At 42.2% G+C, this 27,269-nt stretch overlaps 1 protein-coding gene across 1 annotated transcript in view; it reads left to right on the plus strand.

Annotated features, from left to right (window-relative positions):
• The window catches only part of PLBD1 (phospholipase B domain containing 1), a 45,546-nt gene that overhangs the window by 12,728 nt on the left and 5,549 nt on the right, over nt 1-27,269 (plus strand). Inside the window, exons 3-8 of the mRNA XM_048301708.1 lie at nt 1,302-1,385; nt 3,288-3,426; nt 9,950-10,114; nt 11,286-11,430; nt 18,019-18,219; nt 18,330-18,470. Coding sequence (XP_048157665.1) covers nt 1,302-1,385; nt 3,288-3,426; nt 9,950-10,114; nt 11,286-11,430; nt 18,019-18,219; nt 18,330-18,470 — 875 coding nt within the window. The remainder of the gene's footprint in view (nt 1-1,301; nt 1,386-3,287; nt 3,427-9,949; nt 10,115-11,285; nt 11,431-18,018; nt 18,220-18,329; nt 18,471-27,269) is intronic.

The raw sequence follows: 27,269 nt of genomic DNA on the forward strand, positions 1-27,269 counted from the left end.
ACCAGAGCTGAGATAAGAAGCAGCAGGATCATGGTATCAAGTTCATTCAGTTGTCTGGGAGTGGGACAGAAAGAGGGGAGAAGGTCAGTGAATGATTCTTTAATCATCAGCAAACCGTTCCATCATCTGTTTACATTCTCTAATTATGCCCTGTGGGAAACTGGGAAGAACTCCTGTCTGCATCCCTCCTGGAGAAAGCTGCCCTCATAAGTTTCACTATAGGAATTCTGTTCTGCTGGCATGTGCTTTCCTTGAGGCTAGTATCTGTTTCTCAGTGCTGTTTTCTTTCTCTCAGCGCTTGGTAGGAGATAAGTGTACTGATGACTGATGTAATTCTATCTCTCAGCTCCAGACCTCAGAGAAACAATTCTCTGCTGATGTCCCTTTTTTTTTAAAAAATTTAATCAGCGACTGAAAAAAATGTTGGTTGAGTTTGACTCACATCAAGAAATGTTGAAGTTTTGTTTTGGCTTGGATCAGACAGTTACATTTCACCTAAAATGGAAGGGTGACTTGAATTTTGGGCTTGTGATCATTTCTGACAGTTGATTTCATCTTGCAGAACTTCACTTCAAGAAAACAAACAAGAAAGCCCTAACCAACCAAGCAACAAAACCCTTTGAACTTCTGTTTCTAATATTTAATGTGGATAAAACAGCTAACTGAATTCAACAACAGGAAAAATCACAAGAATTTTGGTCTCCGTAAAAGCTGAATCTATTTAGGGCTGCCATGAGTGGGAGTTCCTGTGGTAACATGTAGGATCATCTTACACACACTTAGAAATGGAGATATTTAGCTTAAGCAGAAAGGAACATGGTTAATGGCAAGTAAAACCTGCTAGATATGCTGAAATTCTCTCTCTGAAGAGTGAGATTAACTGAATCAGCAAATAATATTACCTTCACCTCTGTGGGTTTTTTGATTCCGAATAGAATAGCTCTCCAGAAAACTATTTTTGTTGTGCTTAAATGAATGTGCTAATGCTTTCAAGATGCTTCTGGCCTACACATATTCCCTGAATGTGAAATTTTGCTGTGAAGTAGTTCAGTCTCATTCTTGCTTATCTTCTTTCCATTGTGCAGCAGTTTGAGTAGGCATTAGCAAAGTAATTTATTTTAAGTCAACTTTTAACAATCCTTTTGTGTTACTTTTGCTATTTGTCATGCACTGGAGTATTTTCTGTGAGTAGGAAAAGCTTACTTTGTGTACTGTGTTGCTTGTCTGTTAAGGCATGTTGATTAACTGGTTGGTAAATAGAAGATGCAGAGGAATAACTCCTGTTACTCTTGTTCTTTCAGGCAGATGTATGACCATGCTGCAAATATGTATCCACAGCTAATTAAGACTCCCACCATTCGAAGTGGAGTTCAGAATTTTATGGGGTATGTATTTATTTGCTAAAAATAAATCAGTTAAGACTTGGGGTTGGAGGATGACAGAATTTTCAAGCTTTTTTTATTCTCTTCCTTATGGGCTGAGGAAAATACATGCTTCCCTTCCCTCTGATTGAATGCCATTATTATTAAAAGAAATTCTAAATATACACAAAGAAGTGCATATACCCTTCCCTAATTCTGATTGTTTCAAAGAAATGTTTAAAACCATTGCTGCCGGAGGGCGTGGATAATGTCAATGAATTCTGAAGGTCATTCTAGTAAAACTATTTTTTTGAAAAGCTGATATTTTCAATGTTACACTGAATGGCGGTCTCCTGGCACCTTAATCTTTTTAGCATTGTGTATCCTTTCCTTCTTCTGTTAGGTTAATATTTTATTTTACTACTAATATAAATTCTGTTATAATCACAAAAGTCCTGATTCACTTTTCTCTTTAGCTGTAAAAATCAAAAGAAATTCTGCTTGAATAGTGCAGCTACACTGGTGGGGAAACTAGAAGTAGGAGAAGAACCAGGTCAGGTACTGGGAAACTCAGCTGTGATTACCAATTATTTTAATCTCCTTAGACCTGTGGTTTTTTCCATCACAAATACTTTTGTGAAATGGTCACTTATGGGGACTGGTTTTTTCCGTCTTTGCCTTGTCTTGCCCTTTCCATAAGGGGTTATATATCTGACTAATTCTGTTATTGGTGTGCATATATAAAGTTGATTGGTTTTAGCTTATCCAAAAAATAGAACAAAAAATCTTAGTGCTCCCTTGCTATCATTATTCAGCATTGCTCTGCACTTCCTAGGGAGAGAAATGGGATAGCTACCGTATCAATGTGTATGTGTTTTTTTCTAGAAAGACACAGCATGGCAGCTGTATTTCCCAAGATGCATTGTTGGATGAAGGGGGACAATACTAGGTGGCCTTGTATTGTTTTTCTATTGCCTCTATCCTCAACTCCTGCATTACTGCTTTACTTCATAGCAGTTTTGCAATGTGGGTTGCTGTGTTATCTTGGAAGTCCTTAGCCCTAAATGCTCTGATCACATCCCTATTTCCTTGGACATACTTCTTGCATCTTGTTGCTTCTAGAAAGCTAACTCTGGTTGGTTTTATCACTCATATACTGCTGGAAGAGTTTGTTTCCTTTACAGGTTTGTCCTATTTTGCTACTTTACATAGTGCTGAATGGATAGATACAGGAGGATGGAAGAGGCCAGCATCTGGTCCTCATTTCCTGTGGTTCTTTTGTGGCCCTTTGTGCATAGCAAAAGCAAATTCTGAGAGATCCTTACAATGTTGCTGGCTCTTACCCTAGGGTCTGTTCAACTTGTCTTGCCTCATGCTCTAAACCTGGGTGATTTGGCTCTTGACTGGATCTGGCACAGGGTACAGTTGTTTGGCCTCCCACCTGTTACTCAGAGGAGCATAGACGTGGTTCTCAGGCAGCATTTGAGCACCACCAGCAGAAAGCCTTCATTGCACTTGAACCTGGGGGAGAGAAGGAGGCTCTTCAAATGTCAATCTATTTTTAGTCTTAAATAGGCATTTAAAAGGGAATGGTTCATCTGACCTATCAAATGCTTGTTTCCCTTTACTGACTGTATGGGAATGCTAGATCTGCTATAGCAAAGTCCCCCACAAACAGGGAGTCCAACTTTTTCTTTGACACTAAAATCTGGTAGAGGCACATGATTGTAGGGTATTTTGCCTAAGTCTGAACATTTACACTTGGAGGATATAATGTTTATATCTTCAGGATTTCCAAAGCATGATTTGCCTCAAATCTCTAGTAAAACTGGACCATCTGGGTCATAATGTATTTGTCCCTTCCCTGCATTATCAATTATACTCAAAAAAACCCAAGAAAACCCCAACCTGTTTGTTCCTCTGCAGGAAGCAAGATCAATGGACAAGACAACAAATCAGAAATAATAAGGATGACCCATTTTGGAGACATGCTGGCTATATTATTGCACAGTTGGATGGTCTGTACATGGGAGCCCTCGAGTGGGCTAAACTTCATAAGCGAACAGTAAGACTACTGCACCTCTTTTTCAGTAGCTGGGGCTGGGATGTCAGTGGACAAACATGAGAGAAGGGGATCTGCTTTCTAAAAATAAAAAAGTAGGATACTTAGTAGCAAGTACTTGTTCTGCATGCCATTCTGCAAAATCTTTAGTGACTCTTCAGTGTAGATACTGTGACTGAGCACTCAGGTCATGTAACCACAGATTCTTCATAAGGGACTTGGAACCCTGGACATTCGCGTGCTGATTATGTTGGGGGTGGCTTTTGCATCCCTGTGAATGTTGGAAGGACAGACACTTCTAAAGTGCTCGTTGGTGTCACTTTACAATTGTTATTAAGCAAATGACCCTTTAGGTATAAAGAGTGCCTGTAACAGTATGAATCAGCATGTAGGGAATGCATTAAAGCTTTCATTCTTATTTCCAAGCATTAGATTTCAAATCTTAAAAGCCTTTCTGTTTTAGTGTATGTTTTACTTTACTAAATGACTTCTCCTTTTCTGTCTTTAAGTCTCAAAAATTTATGGTTACAAAAGATATGGTCTGTGGCAGGTCAGATGGAATAGGTTTGGGGGTTTTGTTTGGTGGTGGTTTCGTTGCCTTTTTTTGTTTGTTTGTTTGTTTTTCTAATTTTTCTTCAATTGCAATTAGAATTGTATTCCAGATCGTCAGCTTGTATAATAGCAGAACTCCTTTAACTCCAGTAGAGGTATGGCAATTATAATGCTGTCCAAAGGTCTAATACCTAATAGGCTTTTCAGTGTGAGAGGAAGGACTTGAATAATTGTAGTTGACTGTTTTACCTGGGTTAACCGTACCAAGAATTTTGAGAAGTTGGAAGTCCTGAATTATAAACAATTGCATTTTAGTAAAGTGTACATCTTTCTTGTATAGAAGTCACTTTGGGGCTTTCATGAATGGGGAGCCAGCTCAAACTGGAAAAAAAGAAATGTGTTCATAATAGTAATCCATCTTGAGGGACTTGAGTTTGTAGGGGAAAACACTAGAAACCTTGACTTTCTAGGAAAAGAGCACACTAATTGCCTTTCATAACTCCTGTATCTGAAGAGCGCTGTCAAGCTCACCAGGTTGTTGGTTTTTTTTGCTGCTTCAGAATCTTTTAGATTCATGTGGGGGGAAGGGAAAAGTGCTGGTTTGTGTCGGAGTTATTTCTTTGTAATAGGCATGTCCTGCCTGTGCGGTGTGTTCCCTGATGCTTGCTTATTTAACTGTGCATTTGATACTAAGAAGCACTGACCTCTGAAGTGTCTGAATAATTTTTATCCTGTTTTTAGAGATCTCCCCGGCATGTCTGTAAAAAAATGGTGCATTTAGTGAAAGTTTAGATATGTGGTTCAGGCAGAAATATTTGTGTCCTCCATTCTTGAATTATATGCAGGAAATTTTTTTTTTTTTTCTTTTCTCAAATGTGCTTGCAGCAATTGGTGGGATTAATTTTGGCTGTTTTCCATGCCAGTCACAATTTTAGCTTTGGACATTATTACCAATGTTGAGATGCATATACTTTTATTCAAAGCAGAAATGTTCACCTTGTGTGTATTTCTTACTTGCAGTGGTGCTGCTGTTTCCTCTCTTTGCCACAGCCAGTAAGTTAGCATCAGTCCTTACCTTTGAGTACGTTTTGGACAGCTGCTCTTGCAGCTAGGTCCTTGGTTTTCCTTGGCATCAAAATGATACCTGACAGTTCTGTAAAAGTACAGGAAGTTCATTTTGTTGGATACCATGATACTTCTTAAGTACTTTTGGGAGATTAGGCTGCAACTGTGTACACATACTTAACTGCTGTTAGAATCTCCTTCAGGAAGCAGAGCTGGAAGACTATCGCTCTGAGCTTACATGGGTAATAAAAACAGGTGCAGATGCAAAGTTCCAGGCTTTGACACATGCATTTATCTGAGAATCAGCCCAGCTTCTGTAAACTATTAGCACTTAAAAGCCCCAACTAAACTCACAAACCAAACAAACAAGCAAAACCACCACCAGTATCTTCCTTATTCCTTGGGATTAGAGAAATCCACCATCCAAAGATAGGTAAATAAATCCACCTAATTGATGATTTTTTTCTTATTTTTAAGTATTGTACTTTGGTTCAATTTACCCAATTGTTTTGATATTTTTTTGGACAACAACTCCAGCAACAAGTATTTACTTTTCTGTTACTCAGTTCTCACCTTAAAATAAAACAATCAAAGACATTTCTTACTGAAAGTCTGTAACAAATTCTGCATGTTTTTAAAAACAAATCTCATTCCTATTGCACGTTTTCCTTAGTGCTTTGAAAGTCTCTTCTTACCTCTTTCCTTTGGTAGATACTGTTTTGTTTAATTGAAAAAAAAATCCTTTCCATGTGTTTATTGTCTTTGGATTATCATCATCGGGAGCAAGTTGATCTTTTGATCTCTACTAGTTCAGTAGTTTGAATTCATGATGGTAATGAACATCAGAAATACTAAAAATACCTGCTGTGTGAATTTGCTGTTTTTCTTTTCCTTTTTTTACCCACACCCAAACAAAACAAAAGAAACCCCCCAAAACCCAAACAAAATCAAGCCAAGACCCAACATGTGACAGTCTTTGTTTTGTTGCGTGATGTTCTGATGTTCTACTTGCTGTTGGGAAAGCTGTGTGACTTCTGAATTCAACTGATTATTCTCTATATGTAGAGGGCAATTGTTCCCACTGTCTTAAGCTTAAAATAAGAATAAATGCTGTAGAAGAAAGGCTGGGAAGCTTTTCCCCTTCCAAAATACCAGAGACGTGAGAAAGAGAAGGGGAGGAGGAGATGGGTTTTGAAGTTCTTATGTTCCCCTGCAGCATGAATGATCATACATGGACAAAATGCTCTCCTGAACACTGAGAAGTTGTTTGGTTGGCAAGAAAAGGCTAAAAGAGATAAAGGGGATGAAGAAAAGGAGCTATGTTTGCAGAGTCTGTGGATTGTAACACTGAGCACTGGGCAAAGTTGTATAGAACTGTTTCCTTTTCAGGAGAATGGAAACAAGCTGTTTCATGGCTAATCTGCTTTTAATTTTACACATTTCATGTTTCAAGTTTACTCATCAGCACTACACATAACCTTTTCAAACTTGCAAGTGGTTGGAGTTTTACGTTTGGTGGATTAGTTGATGTGCACTTTGAGGAAGCCACGTGACAGGTCTTTCTGTTGTCTGCTGCTATGGATGGTAGTTTGAAACCAGATCCAGATGCTTCTTAAGTGAGAGTTGGATTATGTGCACACAAGTCACTCTGAAGTGTTCTGGTTTTCTGCTCTCCCCTAAACTTCAGATCTGCTTCACTTGAATATTGTAGAACTGTTGTGTCTGCCACAAGTAACTGAGCCTTGTTGCAGAAAGAAAATTTGGACTTTGAATGGTTTGATATCAGTACTAGTATTTTTTTTTTTATTCTTTATGAAGCAAATGCTTTGTAGCGTCTTGTTCTAAACTTCGGTGTTTTTATTGCATGGAGTCTGTCCTCCTGAGGACTATTTTGGGTAGGTGCTTCCATTAAGACCTGCATGAAGGCAATGTACATTGTAAACTTCTGTATTTTGAATTTGATATATACAGGTATCATTAAGAGTGATGTCAAAATTTGAATACATCTTCATCTTAAAGTGTAACATGGTTCCATCTGGTTTAGCAACATTTTATATCCAGTAAACAAACCCAACCCTTTTGTCAAGACAATTTCTGAGGGAGGGGCACTCAAAGAACATAAAGCCTTTTCATTTGCCTAATGCTCTACCAACGCTGTGATTAATCTTGGGCTTGTCTATGCAGGGATATTACTCTTGAATAAGGAGGTGTCAGGGTTTTAAATACTAGAATGACTCCAGGATAACTCCCTGTTTGTACTTCCTTATTTTGTACTGAGAGTGCTCAGGCTTGGAAAAGTTACTGGAAAACAATTGTTACAGAATAACTTGCCTATTTTAATGTCCCGTGTAAAGAAGGCTTTAAGGCTGGTTCTGTCCTTTCTGCTGCCCTTTGTAAGTTTATTTCTCCCTACTTGTGATGTAACTCAAACTCAAATTGATTTTTTGTTTTGCTGTTCAGGACAGTACCTAGAGGAGCCACACATTCTAGCAAAAGGACTTTTGCTGTGGCTTTACCACCTCTCTGCTTGTCAGTTTAGTTTATTCATTCTTCTTCAGGATGTAAACCATGTATATAAGGAGTTTTCCTGGCATTGCTGTGTGAGATGGGAGAAGGCGATTACAAAAAACTGTAATATACCCTATATCATGCACTTGTTATGATGCAGTTTTTTGGGTCTAATTCTTGCTAGTGGACACTGATTTACTTCTCACAGAGAAGGTTTCTCTATATATCCTGGACATCAGCTGTAGTTTTTCCAAAAATAGGGTTCTCAGCCTTGTTGTGGCAGATGCCTCAGACCACTCCTGAAATTCCCAGATTTGTCTTGCAGTGCAGATTCCTGTGTCTTCTGTTTGAATACATTGTTTTATTGAGGCTCCAGAGAAGCACTGTGCTTATGTGATGTCACATCAGACAGTTTTAAACACAAAACCAGGTTTATTAAAAGAGAATAATGAATTTTTGGAAGTAAACTGGAGTGAAATTGGCTTGGCCCTCAAAAAGGGAATGAAAACAGAAGCCTAGGGGGTGCTTAACAACCTAGTCCGTCTTTTTCATCTCTGATACTTTGGCTGGCTTTGGCAGCTGGCAGCCTAATCTCACCCAGTGCCTTAGGAATTTGCATAACCTGTGCTTTGTTTGAGTGGGTCTTTCCTCCTGCTCACTGAGCACCTTTCCGTGCCCAATGAAAGCTTCATTGCTTGGCACTTTTGTTCTAATTTAAATGGACTTCCTAATAGTTACAGAAGTTAAGAAAGTAAGAAAGCATAGAAGTGTGAAACTTAAAAAATACACAGGCAATTCTGACTGATGCTGTAGCAGTATCAATGTAGCTGCCTGAAGATCCTACAGTGAAGGCAGATTTTACAAAGGAGAATATGGAGTGGTAGCAAATGGATGTTAAGTACAATTAAAATGTCTTGGGGCTAGTTTAGCAATCTGATATGCAAGCCAGTTTGCTCCCTTCCTGGTGGTACTGTACAGGGATGCCCATGTGAATCAGACATTGGAAAATGGCTTTTTCTTATTTTGTGGTGGGTTTTCAGTGCAGCTGGATGGGGAAAAATGGTGCTTAAACAGTGCCAAGTCTCTCTATATGGTTTCCAATGAAATAGAAGTTGTGACTGGTTTGTAACTGATTCGTACCTCTAAGTTGCTTAAAACTATCCAAAGACATGTCTCTTGATGTTGCTTCCTGTTTGGATCCTACAGCAAAAACATGGTGAACTAAAGCAATGTGACATACATGAAAGTTTGTTTTGGATTTCTTCCTCAGACTATAGCCCCTGTTGGGGCCTTCTGCCACAAATGGGTTTAGTTGTCAGAATGGCTTATTTCTCTTGCTTGTCTTTGTAAGCATTGTGGGAAGGTTTAATTCCTTCCCATGGGATACATGGACTGGTGTTTACATTATTTCTGGTTTTCCTGTTGGTTATTCTCTCTGCCAAAACAGCAGATGGATAACACAGAATTCAGCCTTCTGAACAAAAAGTAAATGGATTTGATGCTGTTTAATTTTTCCTTGTCCCCCTTCATTGGGGTTGTAGAGAGGTCAGCTATATGGTTTAGTAACAGTGATTTATATTGCAAGCAATGTGTTTCTTTGCCATATGGTTCTGTGGCATTATAAAATTACTATTCACAGCCCTAAAGTGATGTGTGTTCTGACTCCTTTTCCTTAGGCCTTGCCTTAAGTAAAGGCATGGTGAAATCAAGAACAGGAAAGATTTAGAAAACGGTATTTGAAGGTTGAGGTTAAACCACTATTAAGCTCTTATTTTGATGAGGCAAAGTAAGAGGAGGTTCTAAAGAGTGTGTTGCAGAACCAGCTGAGTGTAGTTAACCCTGTTAACCCTGGATAGCTCCAACCATATGGAGTTTTCAAAAGCACATAGCAGAGTGCCTTTTGACTGACTTACCTTTTTCAGCTAGTTTGACTGGTATTGTTAACATTGTTTCCCGCATTCGTTTCTTCCTCCTCAGTCCTGAGGATGTCTTAAATTGCAGTGTTTATAAAAATCTGAGAGCTCCCAAGAGCATTAGTGGAAGACTCTTCAAAGACATCTAGATAAACAAAAAAAATTAAATCTTAGCTCAGTGTACCAGTAACAGCAGACTGATGGGTATGCTGCTTGCAAACACACACTAAGGTTTCACAAGCTACAGTTATGTCTTCCTTTTTGCCTCAGAAATCATAGCATTGGTAATGCCACCACAAGGACCAGACCCTGAAAGTTTCCTCAGTGCCTGGGGCCATACTGAGTGTGAGCATCTGGGCCTTGTCAGTAGGCATTTCATAGACCATACAAGAGCTTCCTTTGGGAGCAAAAGAAAAATTCTAACCACTGAAGTTGTCTTGATGCTTTTCTGTCTCAAAGCATTTTTTCTCTTCTTCTTCTTTCCTCAGCCACTGAGCAACTTTGATGTCCAGTTTCTGAATGCAGTTGGAGACCTGTTGGACCTTATTCCTGCATTATTTGATTATTCTGCACGGGGTGGACAATGCGATGTGGAGCCAGGAGGCCATGGGAGATACCAGTGGGACATGGGACACTGCTCTGCACTGATCAAGGTGAGCACCAGAACTTAATCTCCAGTGCCTCTGTTGATTTGCAGTGCCATGAGTGTACATTTCTGGAGTCTTCCCTGTTCGTGTTGCATATGCATGAAGAGACTTCTGTCAATGATCAAGTTGCATTTATGCAGTTGACATTTGTGCCTCCGTAGGATTTTGAATCCAGTTTTTCTCACTTGTGTTCAAGGGGAGGGAAAAGACCAAACCAAAACCACAGAGATGGATGGTGAAAAGCTGCTAGAATTACTAGGGAATGAGGTACTACCATGGAGAGGAGACTGGAAGAGAGTAACTCATTTCACCTAGAGAAGTGAAGTCTGAAAAGGGGTATTGTGAGTGAATACAAATACATTGGGCAAACAGGGAGAAAAGGAAAAGGATTACTTAAACTAAAAGACGGTGCTAACATAAAAACAAATGGGTGCAAGTGGGTAATGTTTTCTGTTAATAGTCAGTGATGCCCTTGAATGTCTTTCCAATGGGATGATGACAGAAAAATCTCCCACATTTTTAAGATAAGTGACTGATGCATCATGGTGGCAATTACATTTTTCAGTTAAAATTATTAAGGATTTAAGCAGCATCTGGAGGCTCCATGTATTGCAGAGCAACAATATTCATCTTAAATTGAGAAACATTAATTGAAGCATTTGCCTACAGCAAGAGGTTTCTGAGCTAACAACAGATCATAGAACCAGGGAAATATTTTGAAGAGATGTACTATCAATATATATATTTACCTTTTCAAACTGAATTTACTTGCATTTGTAAGTGCTTCTGTACTTCACCTCAAAGTGAACTAGGGGAATTATCACAGAAACAGCATGTTTTAAATTAATGTTGGATATGTTTGCAAAGATCTGATCTGAATGTGTGAATACAAATATTCAAAATGAAACTGGGGAGAAAAAACATACCATGTGATGCAGGTATCCCAAATAACCCCAAGGTGTTTTATTTTGAACATAACGCGTCGGCAAGAATTGTTTCCAGAGGTTTCAGAAATTCATATAGTACACAGTTAAAACCAAAAGAATCTGCTCTTTCTTCAACAATGCAATTAATCAAACTACTTAAATCAAGTAGTTCTCCTAGTTTCTATCAAGTAGAAAAAATGCAGAATACTGTGGGGTCTGAAATTATTCATCTTTCTGCTTCTGTTTTCCAGGTTCTGCCTGGATATGAGAATATATATTTTGCCCATTCCAGCTGGTTTACTTATGCAGCCACACTGAGAATATATAAGCATTGGAACTTCAATATAGTTGATCCATACACCAGCACCAGCCGTGTCTCATTCAGTAGTTACCCAGGTAAAGTCAAAAAAACCAAAACAATGTAGATATTCAATTTGGAATGGACCACCTTACTGTCTTGTGGCTGTCTTGGCTGTGAAAAGGATAGTAACTCAACAAGCACTGGCTTCAATATACCTTGAAACTTTCAGCCACCAAGAGGACAAAATGCCACCTTGAATTTTCTGTCTTGAACATGATATTGTTGTTGTTGTCTTTTGTTGTTGATTAATCACCTTCAGTGCTCTGAATAGCACTGGTTAAATATTTTACCTCTGGCACAAACATGCTGCTTGGAATTCTGCTTGTGTAGTCTGCAGTCATCTCAAGTGTTGAACTCCTCACCTTGCCTGTAGCATTTGCATGTTTGGTAATAACAATTTTGAGCACTTCTGTTCACCAATGTGACATGACTCGTGGTGTAATGGGATTATTACTGAGTATCAAACACTTGCTGTTCAAAAGTGTATTGGCTTCTTTGATGTTGGGTTCAGAAGCCTTTAGTTGTTTTGTTGTTCCATCTTCCTCTTCCAGCTTCTCTATAAGCTGTTGTAAAAATATTTTTTAATGCTTATTTGGTGTGTCAGTAATATAGCCAGCCGAAATATTTAGAGTCTCTTTTGGGAACATTAGGCCAAATGTTAGAAACTGCCAGAAAGTAATGTTTCGGTGGCAAAATATGTACTATTGCTACAGAAGAGCACCAAGAAATAGGAATGTGAAAAACCAAATCTATGACTCCCTCTTAGAGTTGACATGGCATAAATTTTTAGAGGTGAAATTTCAAGTTCAAAAATACCTAAGCACGCAAGAATCTCCATAAAACATTTTAAGTGAAGTAAGTACTGTAGGAGACTATCTCATTCTCATGAAGTTTTGTTGGTTGATGATTTCAAAACATGCTTTATTGAGTTATGGTGCCTTACTGCAGGGGTCTTTCATGGCAGGGACTCCTGAGACTGTGACTGGGAAAATGTTTTGAAAAGCAGTTGCGTTCATTTCACATTGAAAACAAGCCTTTTTCTTTGGGGTTCTGATCCTCCTCAGTGATCCTCCTCAGGAATGCAACATTTTCTGACAACTGAGATTTTTAATTTGAGGGAGGGGTAGAGGTAGTCTGAATGTTTGTTAGGTGTACAGTCTTTCAAGAGCTTGGGTTATCTGTGATTGCCTTGGAGGAATTTCACTCACTTGTTGCAAGAAATCTTGCAAGCCTCTGTAATTTGGTAAGAAAGCAAGGGTTTCTGATCTCTGTTCATCACGTGAATGTTCACAAGGTTATTCTGGCTCTCATGTCTCTCAGCTGAAATACTGATGATGGCACTACCCTTCACAAGAGTGTGGCTCTGTTTAGCAACTGTTGTGTGCTGCGTTGTGCTGCAGATTCAAAACTGGGGATCAAGATCAACCACACAGAGTATTTATTATTTTATTTTTAGTGGGTGTCTGTGGTGACGTCTTCCGGTTGTTCCTTTTGTGTATTCTTTGTATAAGGAAATACAAATATTCAGACTGATAAAGCATACTGTGTGGCAGGATACCTGAAAATCAGCTACTGCTTTGCTGAAATGGTTATGGTCTGTTCATTAGTGAACAAGATCCCAGTGTGCTTTCCTGAGAGTGTTGAGGTCTGCAGAGATGGCTTATTTTTTAAAGCCTCCTATTGCCATGTGGACTCTGACATGGTGATGTGGGAAGGTGTACCAACAAAACTGAGTGAGAACTGTTGCAAAGCATAGTTCCCGTGGCTACAGTGAAGTTTGAGAGGCTTGTGGTATGCAAAGTGTGCTCACTTGGCTGCCTGATTACAGGGTGCTATCACAAGCACTAGACAAGCATAGTCCATTGACTGCAGCAAATTGCATTAGCTGTGAGTGTAGTTCACAGACTTGCAATTTTCCATGGGATGAGTAAGCACTGGCTTAGTAATGCGCTAGGGACATCACGTAGGAAGGTGGCAACAGCCAAATTCCTCTGCTCCATGTTATGATGAGAGAGGATATTTTCAGAGCATCTGACTCTGGAATCTGCAGGTCCTGGCCATGGTTCAACTTGACAATTTTAATGTCTCCCTGCATAAATATTCCCGCTCTTATTCTCTGTCCTGATGGACACTAAGAACCAGTAAGAAAGGGCAACCTAGTAATCTCTCCTGAATAGTAACATGATCCTATGAACATAGAAGTATTAACTTCTGGAGGAAACAGAGCACATTAAAAGACAGGTGCCCTTCCAGGCCTTCAGTGGCACTTAACTGAGTTATTCAAAGATTCTTGACATCCAACAAGATTGGATATAAAGTAAAACTATGCTGCTGTCCGAAAGCTGTGTCAGAAAACGTTAAGGAGTCCTTTGTCTTCTGAGAAGGAATGTGCCAAATCCATGATTTCTCCTGGGGTCACAGAGTAAAATTATCCATATTATTTATTTATTTATTGAATTTCAATAAAACTAGACTGCAAAAATTAGTATTGACTCAGTTTAGAGGTTCTGAGGCTATTGATTAACCGTGATTTGTGTTGGGGTGTGCATTGTGGTACAGCTGGAGGGCCTTGTACTTCCTTGCTCGTGTTGTGACTGAGCAGGTAGGAGGACAGGCAGGAATTACAGAGTCCATCCCAGCTTCCCCAGCAGTTATCTGTTCTGCCACCATGTTCAAATGTCCATTGTTAAGAGCATATCTTCTCTTTGCTGCTTTCTCTCCTTTGGAGTAGCAGTAGTTCTGCAGAGGCACAGTCAAATGGGAATTAACTGGAGTTGTAATCTCTGTTTTTGCAGCATTTCTTCACTTGCTGCTCATTTCTGCACTAAATCACCTTAATCCTCACTTGACCTCTGCTCATAGTCTTTGTCTGCAGAGCTGCACGTAGGACAGTTCTGTGAACTTTGGAAAGGAGGAATGTCTCTGAACTGAAAGCTTGAGTTTCATTGTCTTTTTCAAGCTCTGGACATAAGTACTTCCTGTGGCTGGTGAGTCAATGCACAGCAGAGAGAAATTGTACAGAGAATGTTACTGTTCCTCACAAATGTTGAGTGAAGATGTGCTCATTTGGGGGAGTAAGAAAGTGATGATAGAGACAAGGTAGGTGCTATGTTTTATACCACGTATCTAGTGATGGATCAGACAGAAACCTGCACCTCTCCTCTCTCTGTGTCCCTTTCCCCCTGCTTCCAGTCACTTCTTTACACTGCCCATTGAGGCATTCAAAGAAATGAGCCAAACTAACGGGTAAAATCTGCCATTTTCTTTGGATAGCAGGGAGGTTGCAGCTTCCAGGATGTCCATCTATTTGGATGGAGCTCTTTTGAACTCCATTTAAGAACGGGAATGTGCCATTGTGACCAAGCACTCTGGTTTGGATACTGAACTATCTTCTCTGTGCTGACCCACGGTCTTTTAAAGTATGTTAATTTGATTTTAGCAGTTTAAACAAAATAGCTGAAGAAGACGAGTTGAAGAATTTTACTTCTACCTTTCCTCCTCTGGTCTGCTATTGGGATCTTTCTTGGTTGAGCTAGGCTGTGATATGGGAGTGAGGTGGCACAGGTTGTCTTGATGGATGACTATACATGTGCTGCTAAGGCAGGAGAGAGAGGTAGTTTGTGTCCCTTGCTTTGAAATAATCTGGTGTTAGTGCAGCGTTCTCCTTCCCCACAGCTTGAGGAAGAGCTGGGAGGAGCAAACCATGGAAGGGGTGGTAGCCCTTGTTCTCAGGGATCCATCTTGCTCATGAGGTATTGCCAGACCATTTCCTGCTTCCCTGCTTCCTCCAACATCTGTTTAAAACCTGGAGGGAAGCAAAGGAAAGTGTCTGGTGAACTTTGGACATGAGATCAGAACTGTAGTGTGGGATGTGCTATTTCTTAGTGCCTAGGAGAGGTGTGCAAGTGGAAGGAAGGCAGCTGATGGGTCTTGACATGAGAAGCAGCTACTGGTTCTCCACTAATCCAGAGAATACCTCTACTTTCCCGTGTTCAAGTGTGTTTATACACCAGAGCATTGGGCATCTCAGCCAGGAGCTACTCCCATCCCTGAGCGGTGTGCTAGACCTCATAGCTTTGACTTCAGCCTGTAAAGCTGACCCTTTCTGCACTTGAATGAGCACAATGACCTTTTAAAGCACCAAAAAAGCTGATGCCGTCTGGTTCAGAAAGCAGCAGTCTACCTCTTTTGGAACAATAGCAGCAGGGAACGTGCTGCCACCCACATGTTCTTTGATGTGCTTTCTGGAGAACACTGTGGCTCAGATTGCAAAAATGCTTTGCTTTGCTTGGCTGATTAATGTCATGATGAGTGAAACTCCAAACTCTGGAAACTTCAGTTTTCCAGTGGCATTTGGAAACTGAATCTAAATGGCTCAGATCCAGAAGATGCTATCAGAAGTACTTTTGCTTGTTTCTATGTAGGAGTTGTCAGGTTCATTGGAGGAAGGGGTTAAAAAAAAAAATTAACTGAGTGTTCTGACAAAAATGGAGTGTGGGTTTACAGAGATGGTTTTACAGGGAAAACAAAAAAGAAGAAATGTACAGTGAGATAATACCTTCAAGTACAACAGATTCTCATACGCACTTAGAAGAATGGCAAAAGAGGACATCAAAGGTCTGCTGATATCTCTAGACTTCTCTTCCCAGGTTTTATTTTTGTGGATGTCTTTACTGTAGGTAGCCTGTTGCTTGTGTTTTAGCTTCCCTTTGTTTCAGAGTTGCCTGTGCCTTAAATCAAAATGGTAAATGCCATCTTGGAATAATTGGGCTAGTAATGGTGTATCATGGAGGGCATGTTGTGTTATAAAACATTGCAGGATAAAACTTGGTAAATACTAAGGCCCAGAAGGAAATCCCCTTCTTTTCAGCTTAGCTGAGCTTTGCTGTTTATTTGAATTGTGGAGTTCAGCCTTCAGTTAATTCAGCATCATTCCTTGTGTTAGCACTTGCTTTGAGTCAAGTTTTTCTGTTCTATGTCAGCTATTAATTGAAATCGAAGAAAGAAACTACTTTGTTTTGAAGTGGGGCACTTGGCATCGTCACCCACAGGAATTGATGCTCAATTCATATCACAGTTGTTTTAACAATTTCAATTATTGTCTCTGTTTGGGCAAGCACCACTTGACTTGTTATGCAGCAGATTATTGCTAGAGTATCCCATGTCTTTGTATAAAATAGACTGTCAGAGCCAAGTTTAGGATGTTTCTCTTGTATTTACTTACTTGAGAGAGATCTCTGCTGATAATGTACATAATGTATTGACTCTCTTCCAATGAGTAAAATACCAGCTGCCAGGGTGCTCAGTCTATTCTATACTGATATTTTTTTAGAGAACAGGTGACCACACAGTGTATTTTCCTGGATCTGTTCTAATGTGAGAACTTGCTACTTGAAAGAAATTTTGCTGAAATAGAGCCCTTAAACATTACTTTTGCTTGAAGGTGGTCTGCCTTTTGATAAAAGCACAGGAATAGGAGGCAGAGCTGGGTTGTCTTTCTTGCTTTCATAGGTTGGTGACCTTTGTTTGCAGATTGCATTAATAAAGCTTGCTGTGGGAGATTTCATAGAGGAACTTGGCTATTATGGTGTTGCACAGCATTTTAGCATTTTGTACTCTTTGAAGACTGATACGATTAAAAACTTCCTAACAAGAGTTTAGGTTCTGTGTGACTTCCCCACCAGGAGCTCCGTTAACAACTGTTCTTCCCTAACCTGGCAGCCACGTGTCTGCTGAGTAATCTAAAAGCCAGGTTATTTCTGCTGTACAAGTAGTCCCCACACTATCCAAGGCACAGCTGACCTTTGCAGCTCTGTATGCCACCTCCTGGCGAAGGATTTGCAACTGGACTTAGTACTTCTGTTGGCATGTAACCTGGAAGGGAATCCTGCCCACAGATCCATCGCTGTATTCACTTTGCAGAGCTGGCAGGCATAAAAAAACCCAGTGACAATATGTCAGAAGGAGGAATAGGTAGAGCTTCTCCTCATATACAGGATGTGGTTTATGATTTAAGAGAGATCCATTTGTTGGAGATGCTTTTAAGAATACTTAGATGGGAAAAGATTAAACTAGAAGAAAGGTTTTTCGGCTTGATTTAATACAGAAGAGGTTAATTAAGGGGATTAATTCAAATTAATTAAATTAATTTCTGTTGTCTTTACAGAGTAAAAATCTAAAACTGAAACTGGTTAATGAAAATGTCTTTGTGGAGTTTGTACTTTGCTTTGGTTTTCATTGTTGAATTTTTATGGTATTTTTAGTTCATTTCTTTGTTAGAAACACTCGATAGGCATTTAGTGTCTGTAATCCTCAGCATAAGAATAAGACATAGGTTGACTTATGGAGCAGCTTCCAAGCTTGGCATACAAATACAAAGCAAATGCTTTAGACAAAGAATTAGGTGTCTTGAAAGTGTGACAGTTTCTGATTTCAAACTCTGTTGACAGGTGGGACTAAAGCCCTTGCAGAAGTTACCACCTCATCTTTAATCTTTGTACAGTTTGATTTCACACACACATGCATTGACTCATCCATATCCTCATGGCTTGTCTCTCTGTTTTGTTCTATGAGTATATCAAAGCTTCACAAAGATAACAAGTTTTGTGTTATTCCTGTTTAAGGCTTTTTGGTGTCCCTGGATGACTTTTACATACTAGGCAGCGGCTTGGTAATGTTGCAGACTACCAACAGTGTTTTCAACCAAACCCTCATTAAGCAAGTGGTGCCTGAATCCTTGTTAGCTTGGCAGAGGGTCCGCATTGCCAACATGATGGCAAAGGATGGCAAAACTTGGGCAGAGACCTTCTCGAAGTGCAACTCTGGTAAGTACGCCTTCATATGCATCTTAGGAAAAGAGATGTGTTCCCTCTACCTCTTGTACTCGTTTCCTTCCCTTGGCAGGACATGTAACTCTCTCTGCTCTCATACCTAGGAACCTACAACAATCAGTACATGGTTCTAGACCTGAAGAAGGTCAAGCTGCAGAGGAGCCTTGATGATGGTGCACTGTACATTGTTGAGCAGATCCCAACCCTTGTGGAATATTCTGATCAAACAAATGTTCTCCGGAAAGGTAATAGCTCCTACAGTAGTTACTGGCTTAGGAAAACCATCTCTTGATGCCAACTAAGAATTGTGTTTTGTACCAGGGAAGGGTTTGTTGAACACTAGTCCTGAGTTTAAAGTAAGGAAGCTTTGTGTGAGCAGCCCTCTATAGCTGGGTCAATTGCAATGTATTCATTTATCTGGTACGCTCTGGCAGCAATGCAGTGAGCATCTGTGTCTCCTAGAAGCAGAGGAGGGAAAAATAGACTTTGTCTCCTTGCTTGCTTGCCTCCTTGCCTTTTTTCTGGTAATATTTTGCCCTGTTGTAGAGACTGATGAGGGAAAATGTGAGATCTGTTTGGAGCAGTACTAAATAACTGTAATGCTATTTGAAATGGTTGTTGAGTGGGTCACCCTGTGTTCCGGTTTGGCCAAATTTAGAAATATATATATATTCTGAGAGAAGGCACAACCACCCCTCCCCCCACCAGGTTCGGGAAAAAAAAAATAAATTTTCATCGAAGGAAAGTGAAGAAGATAAAACTATTTATTTAACAAGCACACGGGAAAGGAAAATAATGTTAAATGGTAAAATCTTTCGCTGTAGAGGAAAAACCTGGGAAAGTGTTCGAGTCCTCCCTTTGGTCTCCTCGGAGCTGGGGCTTGGCCCAGGGCCAGGCCCTCTGTGCCCAGTGGAAAGTCCTCCCGATGTGCTCTGATGTTACAGCAATCAGGCAGTCCAGTAGAAAAGGGAGAAAATCCGAAATTCCAGAGAAGGAAAAGTTCAGCTCTCAGCCTCTCTCCAGAGAACAAGGAACTGCAAAAAAACTGGCCAAAAACTGACTGGAAAAGCTGCCAGCCGGGTGCTTCCTCGCTCCCCCCTGCCCCAGCTGGAAAAAAAACCCTGCTATCTTTATGTGACCTTGAACAAGTTTCAAACTGCTTTGAGAAAGTTTTGCTCAGTTTTTCTTCCCCCTCTCAGGCTCAGTTCAGAGGCATAGAAAGGCCAATAATTAATTTCTGGGCATAGGCAGCGATATGGGATACACATCATAAGGTCACCCCAAGACATTCCACCCCTTATCCCATATTGTTGGCTCAATGTCCAAACTAAGATATTCTAATTCTCCACACACACATTAATACATAAACATATATATATACACAGCTATGTACGAACAGTGACAGTGACACTCAGCAAGCAGGGGTATACTGGCATTTCACACTACAGGTGGTTTTCACACAACAATCAGATCTCCCTGTGGTACACAACGTGTTGTGCCATCTTTCTGCATTACCCACCATGTGCAACCAGGTCCCTGAGCAAAGACAACCCCACGGATGGGTTTGTCTGTACTCGAGGCAGAATTTATCCACACAGTCTTTCCTAACAGACCTCTAACATGCACTACTGGGACCTTATCTCCATCTGTTGTATGCAGGGATTCAGATTGGGCTGGACCAGCTCTATTGGTGGAACCTCGGGTGTTAACTAACCAGGTGGCCTTTGCTAGATTCTGTTCCCAATTTTTGAAAGTTCCCCCACCCAGTGCCTTCAAAGTGGTTTTCAACAATCCATTGCACCGTTCCACTTTGCCTGCAGCTGGTCCATGGTAAGGGATGTGGTACACCCACTCTATGCCATGTTCTCTAGCCCAGGTATTAATAAGGCTATTCTTAAAATGAGTCCCATTGTCAGACTCGATTCTCTCAGGGGTGCCATGCCTCCAAAGGACTTGCTTTTCCAGGCCTAGGATGGTGTTCCGGGCAGTAGCATGAGGCACAGGATAGGTCTCCAGCCATCCAGTGGTGGCTTCTACCATTGTGAGCACATAGCGCTTGCCTTGGCGGGTTTGAGGCAGTGTGATGTAATCAATCTGCCAGGCCTCCCCATACTTGTATTTGGACCATCGCCCACCGTACCACAGGGGCTTCACCCGCTTGGCCTGCTTGATTGCAGCGCATGTCTCACAGTCATGGATCACCTGGGAGATACTGTCCATGGTTAGATCCACCCCTCGGTCTCGTGCCCACTTATAGGTGGCATCTCTGCCCTGATGGCCTGAGGCATCATGGGCCCATCGAGCTAGGAACAACTCTCCCTTGTGTTTCCAGTCCAAGTCTACCTGTGACACTTCTATCTTTGCAGCCTGATCTACCTGCTTGTTGTTTTGGTGTTCCTCATTAGCCCTACTCTTGGGGACGTGAGCATCCACATGGCGGACTCTCACAGCCAGCTTTCTTACTCGGGCAGCGATGTTTTTCCACTCTGCAGCAGCCCAGATTGGTTTTCCCCTACGCTGCCAATTAGCTTTTTCCCACTTTTCTAACCATCCCCACAGAGCATTGGCTACCATCCATGAATCAGTGTAGAGGTAGAGCTTTGGCCACTTCTCCCTTTCAGCAATGTCCAGGGCTAGTTGAACAGCTTTGAGTTCAGCGAGTTGGCTTGATCCACCTTCTCCTTCAGTAGCTTCTGCAACCCGTCGTGTGGGGCTCCATACGGCTGCTTTCCACTTTCGTTTCATCCCTACGATGCGACAAGAACCATCGGTGAAAAGAGCGTAGCGTGTGTCTTCTGATGGCAGTTGGTTGTACGGTGGAGCTTCTTCAGCGCGTGTCACTTGTTCTTCATCAGCAAGACCAAAGTTTTCACCTTCAGGCCAGTTGGTAATTATTTCCAAAATCCCAGGGCGATTCAGTTTTCCGATTCGGGCGCGCTGTGTGATGAGAGCAATCCATTTGCTCCATGTGGCATTGGTGGCATGGTGGGTAGAGGGAACCTCTGCTTTGAACATCCACCCCAGCACCGGTAGTCGGGGTGCCAGGAGGAGTTGTGCCTCAGTGCCAATTACCTCTGAGACGGCTTGGATTCCTTCATAGGCTGCCAAGATCTCCTTTTCTGTTGGGGTGTAGTTGGCCTCAGACCCTCTGTAGCTTCGGCTCCAGAATCCCAGTGGTCGACCTCGAGTCTCACCAGGCACCTTCTGCCAGAGGCTCCAGGACAGGCCATGGCTTCCGGCTGCAGAATAGAGCACGTTCTTCACTTCGGGTCCTGTCCTAACTGGGCCAAGGGCTACCGCATGAGCGATTTCCTGCTTGATTTGGGCAAAAGCTTGTTGCTGTTCAGGGCCCCAATGGAAATCGTTCTTCTTGCGGGTAACCAGGTAAAGAGGACTCACAATCTGGCTGTACTCGGGAATGTGCATCCTCCAGAAACCTATAGCACCTAGGAAAGCTTGTGTTTCCTTCTTGTTGGTCGGTGGAGACATTACTGTGATCTTATTGATGACCTCAGTGGGAATCTGACGCCGTCCATCTTGCCATTTCACTCCCAGGAACTGGATCTCTTGGGCAGGTCCCTTGACTTTGCTCTTCTTAATGGTGAAACCAGCTTCCAGGAGAATCCGGATAACTTTCTCTCCTTTCTCAAATACCTCTGATGCCGTGTTCCCCCACACAATGATGTCATCAATGTACTGCAAATGTTCTGGAGCCTCACCCTTTTCTAGTGCAGTCTGGATCAGTCCATGGCAGATGGTAGGGCTGTGCTTCCACCCCTGGGGCAGTCGGTTCCAGGTGTACTGCACGCCCCTCCAGGTGAAGGCAAACTGAGGCCTGCACTCTGCTGCCAGAGGAATGGAGAAAAATGCATTGGCAATGTCAATAGTGGCGTACCACTTCGCTGCTTTGGACTCCAGCTCGTACTGGAGCTCCAACATGTCTGGCACGGCAGCGCTCAACGGTGGAGTCACTTCATTCAGGGCACGATAGTCCACAGTCAATCTCCATTCTCCTTCCGATTTGCGCACAGGCCAGATAGGGCTGTTGAAGGGTGAGTGGGTCTTGCTGACCACCCCTTGGGTCTCCAGCTCACGGATCATCTTGTGGATGGGAATCACAGCATCTCGAGTTGTCCGGTACTGTCGGCGATGCACTGTCGAGGTAGCAATTGGTACTCTTTGTTCTTCCACCTTCAGAAGGCCAACTGCAGACGGGTTCTCTGATAGCCCAGGCAAAGTGTTCAATTGCTTAATGCCCTCTGTCTCCACAGCAGCTATTCCAAAAGCCCACCTGAGTCCCTTTGGGTCTCTAAAATACCCGTTCCGGAGGAAGTCTATGCCCAAAATGCACGGGGCCTCTGGGCCAGTCACAATGAGATGTCTCTTCCACTCATTTCCAGTCAGGCTCATCTCAGCTTCCACCAAGGTCAAATTTTGTGATCCACCTGTTACACCAGAAATAGAAACAGATTCTACCCCCACATGCTGTGATGGAATTATTGTACACTGCGCACCAGTGTCAACCAAGGCATCATATTTTTGTGGTTCTGATGTACCAGGCCAATGAATCCACACAGTCCAAAAAACACGGTTTTCCCTGACCTCTACCTGGCTAGAGGCAGGGCCCCTCTATGCCTGGTTATCCTTCTTTCCCTGGGCCTGTATCTTAGAGGTTCCTTCATGGGAATTGGACATGCCGTCGTCTTTTCCATCATTTCCGGCAATTTGGCTACAGGCAACTGGAGCTACTTCCTTTTTGGTAGATCCTCCTTTCTGAGACTTGCGCTCCTTCAATTCACTCACTCGTGCTGCCAGAGCAGAAGTGGGTTGTCCACCCCACTTCCTCATGTTTTCCCCACTGTCACACAGGAAATTCCACAGCTCACTTCGTGGGATGTACCTTCTCTCTGGGGAACGTCCACGGAGAAGGCACTCTTTAATCTCCTGGAGACTCTTTTTCATTTCATCTTCCATTTTCTGCATATGTGTTTCCACAGCTGCGATTCTTGCATGTGTTGGGCCATGCACAGAGTCTGCATATGCTCTGAGTTTCACTGCCATATCCCGCACGGTCTCATTCGCACCGTAGTCTGGTTTCATTATTGCTAAAGCAGAAGCGTATTCTGGTGGCCCAAGATGTATGAGTTTTCGCCACATGTATGGAATAACTCTGGCCCGGTCTGGACTCCTCAATCCTGGGTCATGTGTGAAGACAACCTCTACCACCCCTAGTTCTCTCAGGCGTTGGATCCCTTGTTCTATGGTCTTCCACGGGGTTTGCTGCATGTAGAGATCATCTCCACACATATATCTTTCCATCACGCCTGTCAAAACTCGTCTCCAGAGACTGGTAGAGTTAGCCTCCCTTTTCATCTCTTGGTCGATCACTGGATCTTGTGACAGGGATCCCAAATGCCTCGCTTCAGCACCGTCCAGCATCACATCATCACCTGCCGCATCCCAAATACGGACCATCCAACTTATTATGGATTCATCGGACCGTCGGGTGTAATCCTTTCTTAGGCTGTGAAGGTCCTTTATGGACATGGACTCAGTAATGGTTTCTGTGCCTGAGTCCGCTGGTGGTTTTGAGGTTCCTTCCCCTGCATCTTTTGAGGTTCCTTCCCCTGCATCATCATCATCTTTCACTGGGCGATCAGTTTTGGTTGTGTGCTTTTTCCTCGTGACAGGAGCCACTGTCAGTGGCTTAGACTCTCCATCTGGTTTGGGCTGGCTGTCTGGTTTATCTGCAGCCTGAGTGACTGGGGTGTCTGCAGGCTTTGCTGATTGATCTTCTTGCCTCTCTACCTTTACTTGCTGCTGCAGTGTGCGATAGGCATATGCCAAAGCCCAACATATTGCAAGGAGCTTGTTCTCATTAGAATTGTCATTGTATCTCTCTTTCAGATATTTTCCCACCTCAGCTGGTTTCTGAATTTGTTCAGATGGGAAATCCCAAACTATCGGGTCAGAGAATTTCTTTAGGGTTTGGCCGATGTCCTCCCATTCCCCACACCACTCAGGATTTTCCACCTCTGGGTCAGGTGTCTCAGCAGTCACCCTGGAAATCTGAGCTCTTATTCTAGAGAAGCTGTGAATCATATAGAGGAAGATTACCAGATTAAATACCAGGAGGGTGGTCTCTTTAACATCCAGGGGATACTGAACATTCTCAAAAGATAACCTGTCAAATTTAAAGGCAAGGGAAACCCCATCTCCTCGTCCTCTAACAATCTGGGTGCAATTACTAATAAATTCCCAAAACAGGCTACTGAAGCTAGGACTGGGGTTAGGACGGAGAAACTACTTATCATACACACCTCGAACAGCTGCCTGTACCTCTGTCAACTTCTTATAAATCATTATCACTGAGCACAGCAAAATAGAAATCCTGATTCGTCTCCCTTCTCTGTAAAATTTACATATCAAGGACAAGATTGGAGCAAGTTGTGGATAGGCAAACAACCCTAGGGACCAAAAAAGCACTAGTACCTCAATGAAGCCTAAGGACCAGAAAGACATGAGTACATCGAGCCAGAGAGACATTATGAACTCAACCAGCATGGTGACTACTTTACTCCAGCACAGAATAAGTAAATTCAACCCAAAATGTAATTAGCACAAGTTTTTTCACTTTCCTTCGAGCCACACAGTTGGGCGCCACTAAATTTGTTCCGGTTTGGCCAAATTTAGAAATATATATATATTCTGAGAGAAGGCACAACCACCCCTCCCCCCACCAGGTTCGGGAAAAAAAAAATAAATTTTCCTCGAAGGAAAGTGAAGAAGATAAAACTATTTATTTAACAAGCACACGGGAAAGGAAAATAATGTTAAATGGTAAAATCTTTCGCTGTAGAGGAAAAACCTGGGAAAGTGTTCGAGTCCTCCCTTTGGTCTCCTCGGAGCTGGGGCTTGGCCCAGGGCCAGGCCCTCTGTGCCCGGTGGAAAGTCCTCCCGATGTGCTCTGATGTTACAGCAATCAGGCAGTCCAGTAGAAAAGGGAGAAAATCCGAAATTCCAGAGAAGGAAAAGTTCAGCTCTCAGCCTCTCTCCAGAGAACAAGGAACTGCAAAAAAACTGGCCAAAAACTGACTGGAAAAGCTGCCAGCCGGGTGCTTCCTCGCTCCCCCCTGCCCCAGCTGGAAAAAAAACCCTGCTATCTTTATGTGACCTTGAACAAGTTTCAAACTGCTTTGAGAAAGTTTTGCTCAGTTTTTCTTCCCCCTCTCAGGCTCAGTTCAGAGGCATAGAAAGGCCAATAATTAATTTCTGGGCATAGGCAGCGATATGGGATACACATCATAAGGTCACCCCAAGACACCCTGCAAGAAGATGAACTTTTGAATACTGAAGAAGTTCTATGTTAAATTAATCTCCTGAACTTTTCTGGATCTCTGTTTTCTGATAAATATTTGCTCTTTAAATGGTTCTTTAATTCCCTAGCAAGACTAGCAGTAACTTGATGAAAAACAAACAAAAATCTTGGTGAAGCAAAACACTCACTGTCAGGTTTAATTCACAAGTGTTTACTAGACACTTACGTCAGCAACAAAAAGCCTGAGCCTTAAGTGTGTCTGGTGCTTTGTGCTCCTTCCTTTAATCACATGCTGAGGGGATAAATTGATGAATTGCTCATCATCAAAACGATGGGAAATTTGTCTATATTAGCAGCTGGGGTTGTTTCTCTTTGAAATTCTTGCTTGTGTCTAGCTTCTTGGAAAGTTCTGGCTTATTCCAGGCACTGCCACATTGTCAGTATGGTTTTATAAGATACTGATAATTTGGAAAAGTCCCATGTCTCTCCCTTACGCATATCTGGCTCTTTTGGCTTCCTTTGCCTTGGGCTTCTCAGAGCTGTGTTGTGTGTGGGGTGCAGATAAAGAAGTTGATGGAGACCCTCTAGCTCTGGCACTGGAAATATTGCAACCCTGTCATGGCAGTGTTATACCTGTGCAGAGAGGCCGGGCTTGGCAGGTACCCCGAGTTCCTTTTCAGCAATGATTTTGGAGCAGCTGTGTGGCATTCCCTGTAGGACTGAGCCCACCTCCTGGGCTTGGGCACACCGTGACCACTTCTTCCCTCTGAGATGTTGTAGCTACTCTGTTCTTAAAGGTGGTAGCACATATTAGAGTTTACACGTTACTTCACACCTACAGTGTGTCTTTTCCCAGATATCTAAAGGTACCTTGTGTGTGTTGGATAACAGAGCAGTCAGTCTCTGGGAGCTTAAACAATAGAACAGCCCTCAGCACACAAGGTGGGCTAAGCACTGCTGAAGTGCAGCATTGGAGACCTCAGCTGCTGTAAGACGACACTGCTCCTGTAAGCAGCAGATCTGTCCTCCATGCCATGCAGGACACCAGACAAGTCCCATCAAGGCCCCTGCCCTGTTCCCAGATGCTTGGAGCAGCTCAAGTGGAGGAGGTTTACCTTTCTCAAGATCAGTGCTGGCCTAGTGTTTGTAGAATAGCTGACCCTGGCACACTCCATCATTGCTATGTTGCTGGTGTCCAAAGATAAGGCAATTTGGGCACTCTGGTTTGGTCAGAGTGAGTTTGCCACCAGCACTGCCTTTTTAAATCTCTTTGAAACATAAACCTAGAAACAACAGAGAACGAGAATTGAAATCTCAGGTGAACAAAGGCAGGTATTGCTGTAGTAAGCCTTGTACTGAGGAAAAAGGAAGCATTTCCTTATACAGGTTTGAAAATCGAAAGTCTTTTTCTTTATGGCTTCTGTCATCTTGTTTTGTAGGCCAGTGCAGGTGAGTTCTCAAAACCAGGCACCTCTTATATTGTCCTTTCCAGGCAAAGATGTCCAGGTGCTTTCTGTATATTGACAACAAAAATGCAGGAATCCTTTAGAAGAGGTGAAGGAGGACAACACTGTCTTTGGTGAAAGAACAGGTCACAGGAGCAGGCTGCAGTTCATGTTTCTTGATGATGAATGAGTAATGCATCAAAAGCAACACATCAGAGCAAAACCTGGGATCTGAGTGTCTTCCACCATACGTGCAATATTCTCATTGCTCTCTCTCTCAA

This window comes from Corvus hawaiiensis, chromosome 4, assembly GCF_020740725.1.
Source record: "Corvus hawaiiensis isolate bCorHaw1 chromosome 4, bCorHaw1.pri.cur, whole genome shotgun sequence".
In the NCBI taxonomy this organism is placed as follows: domain Eukaryota; kingdom Metazoa; phylum Chordata; class Aves; order Passeriformes; family Corvidae; genus Corvus; species Corvus hawaiiensis.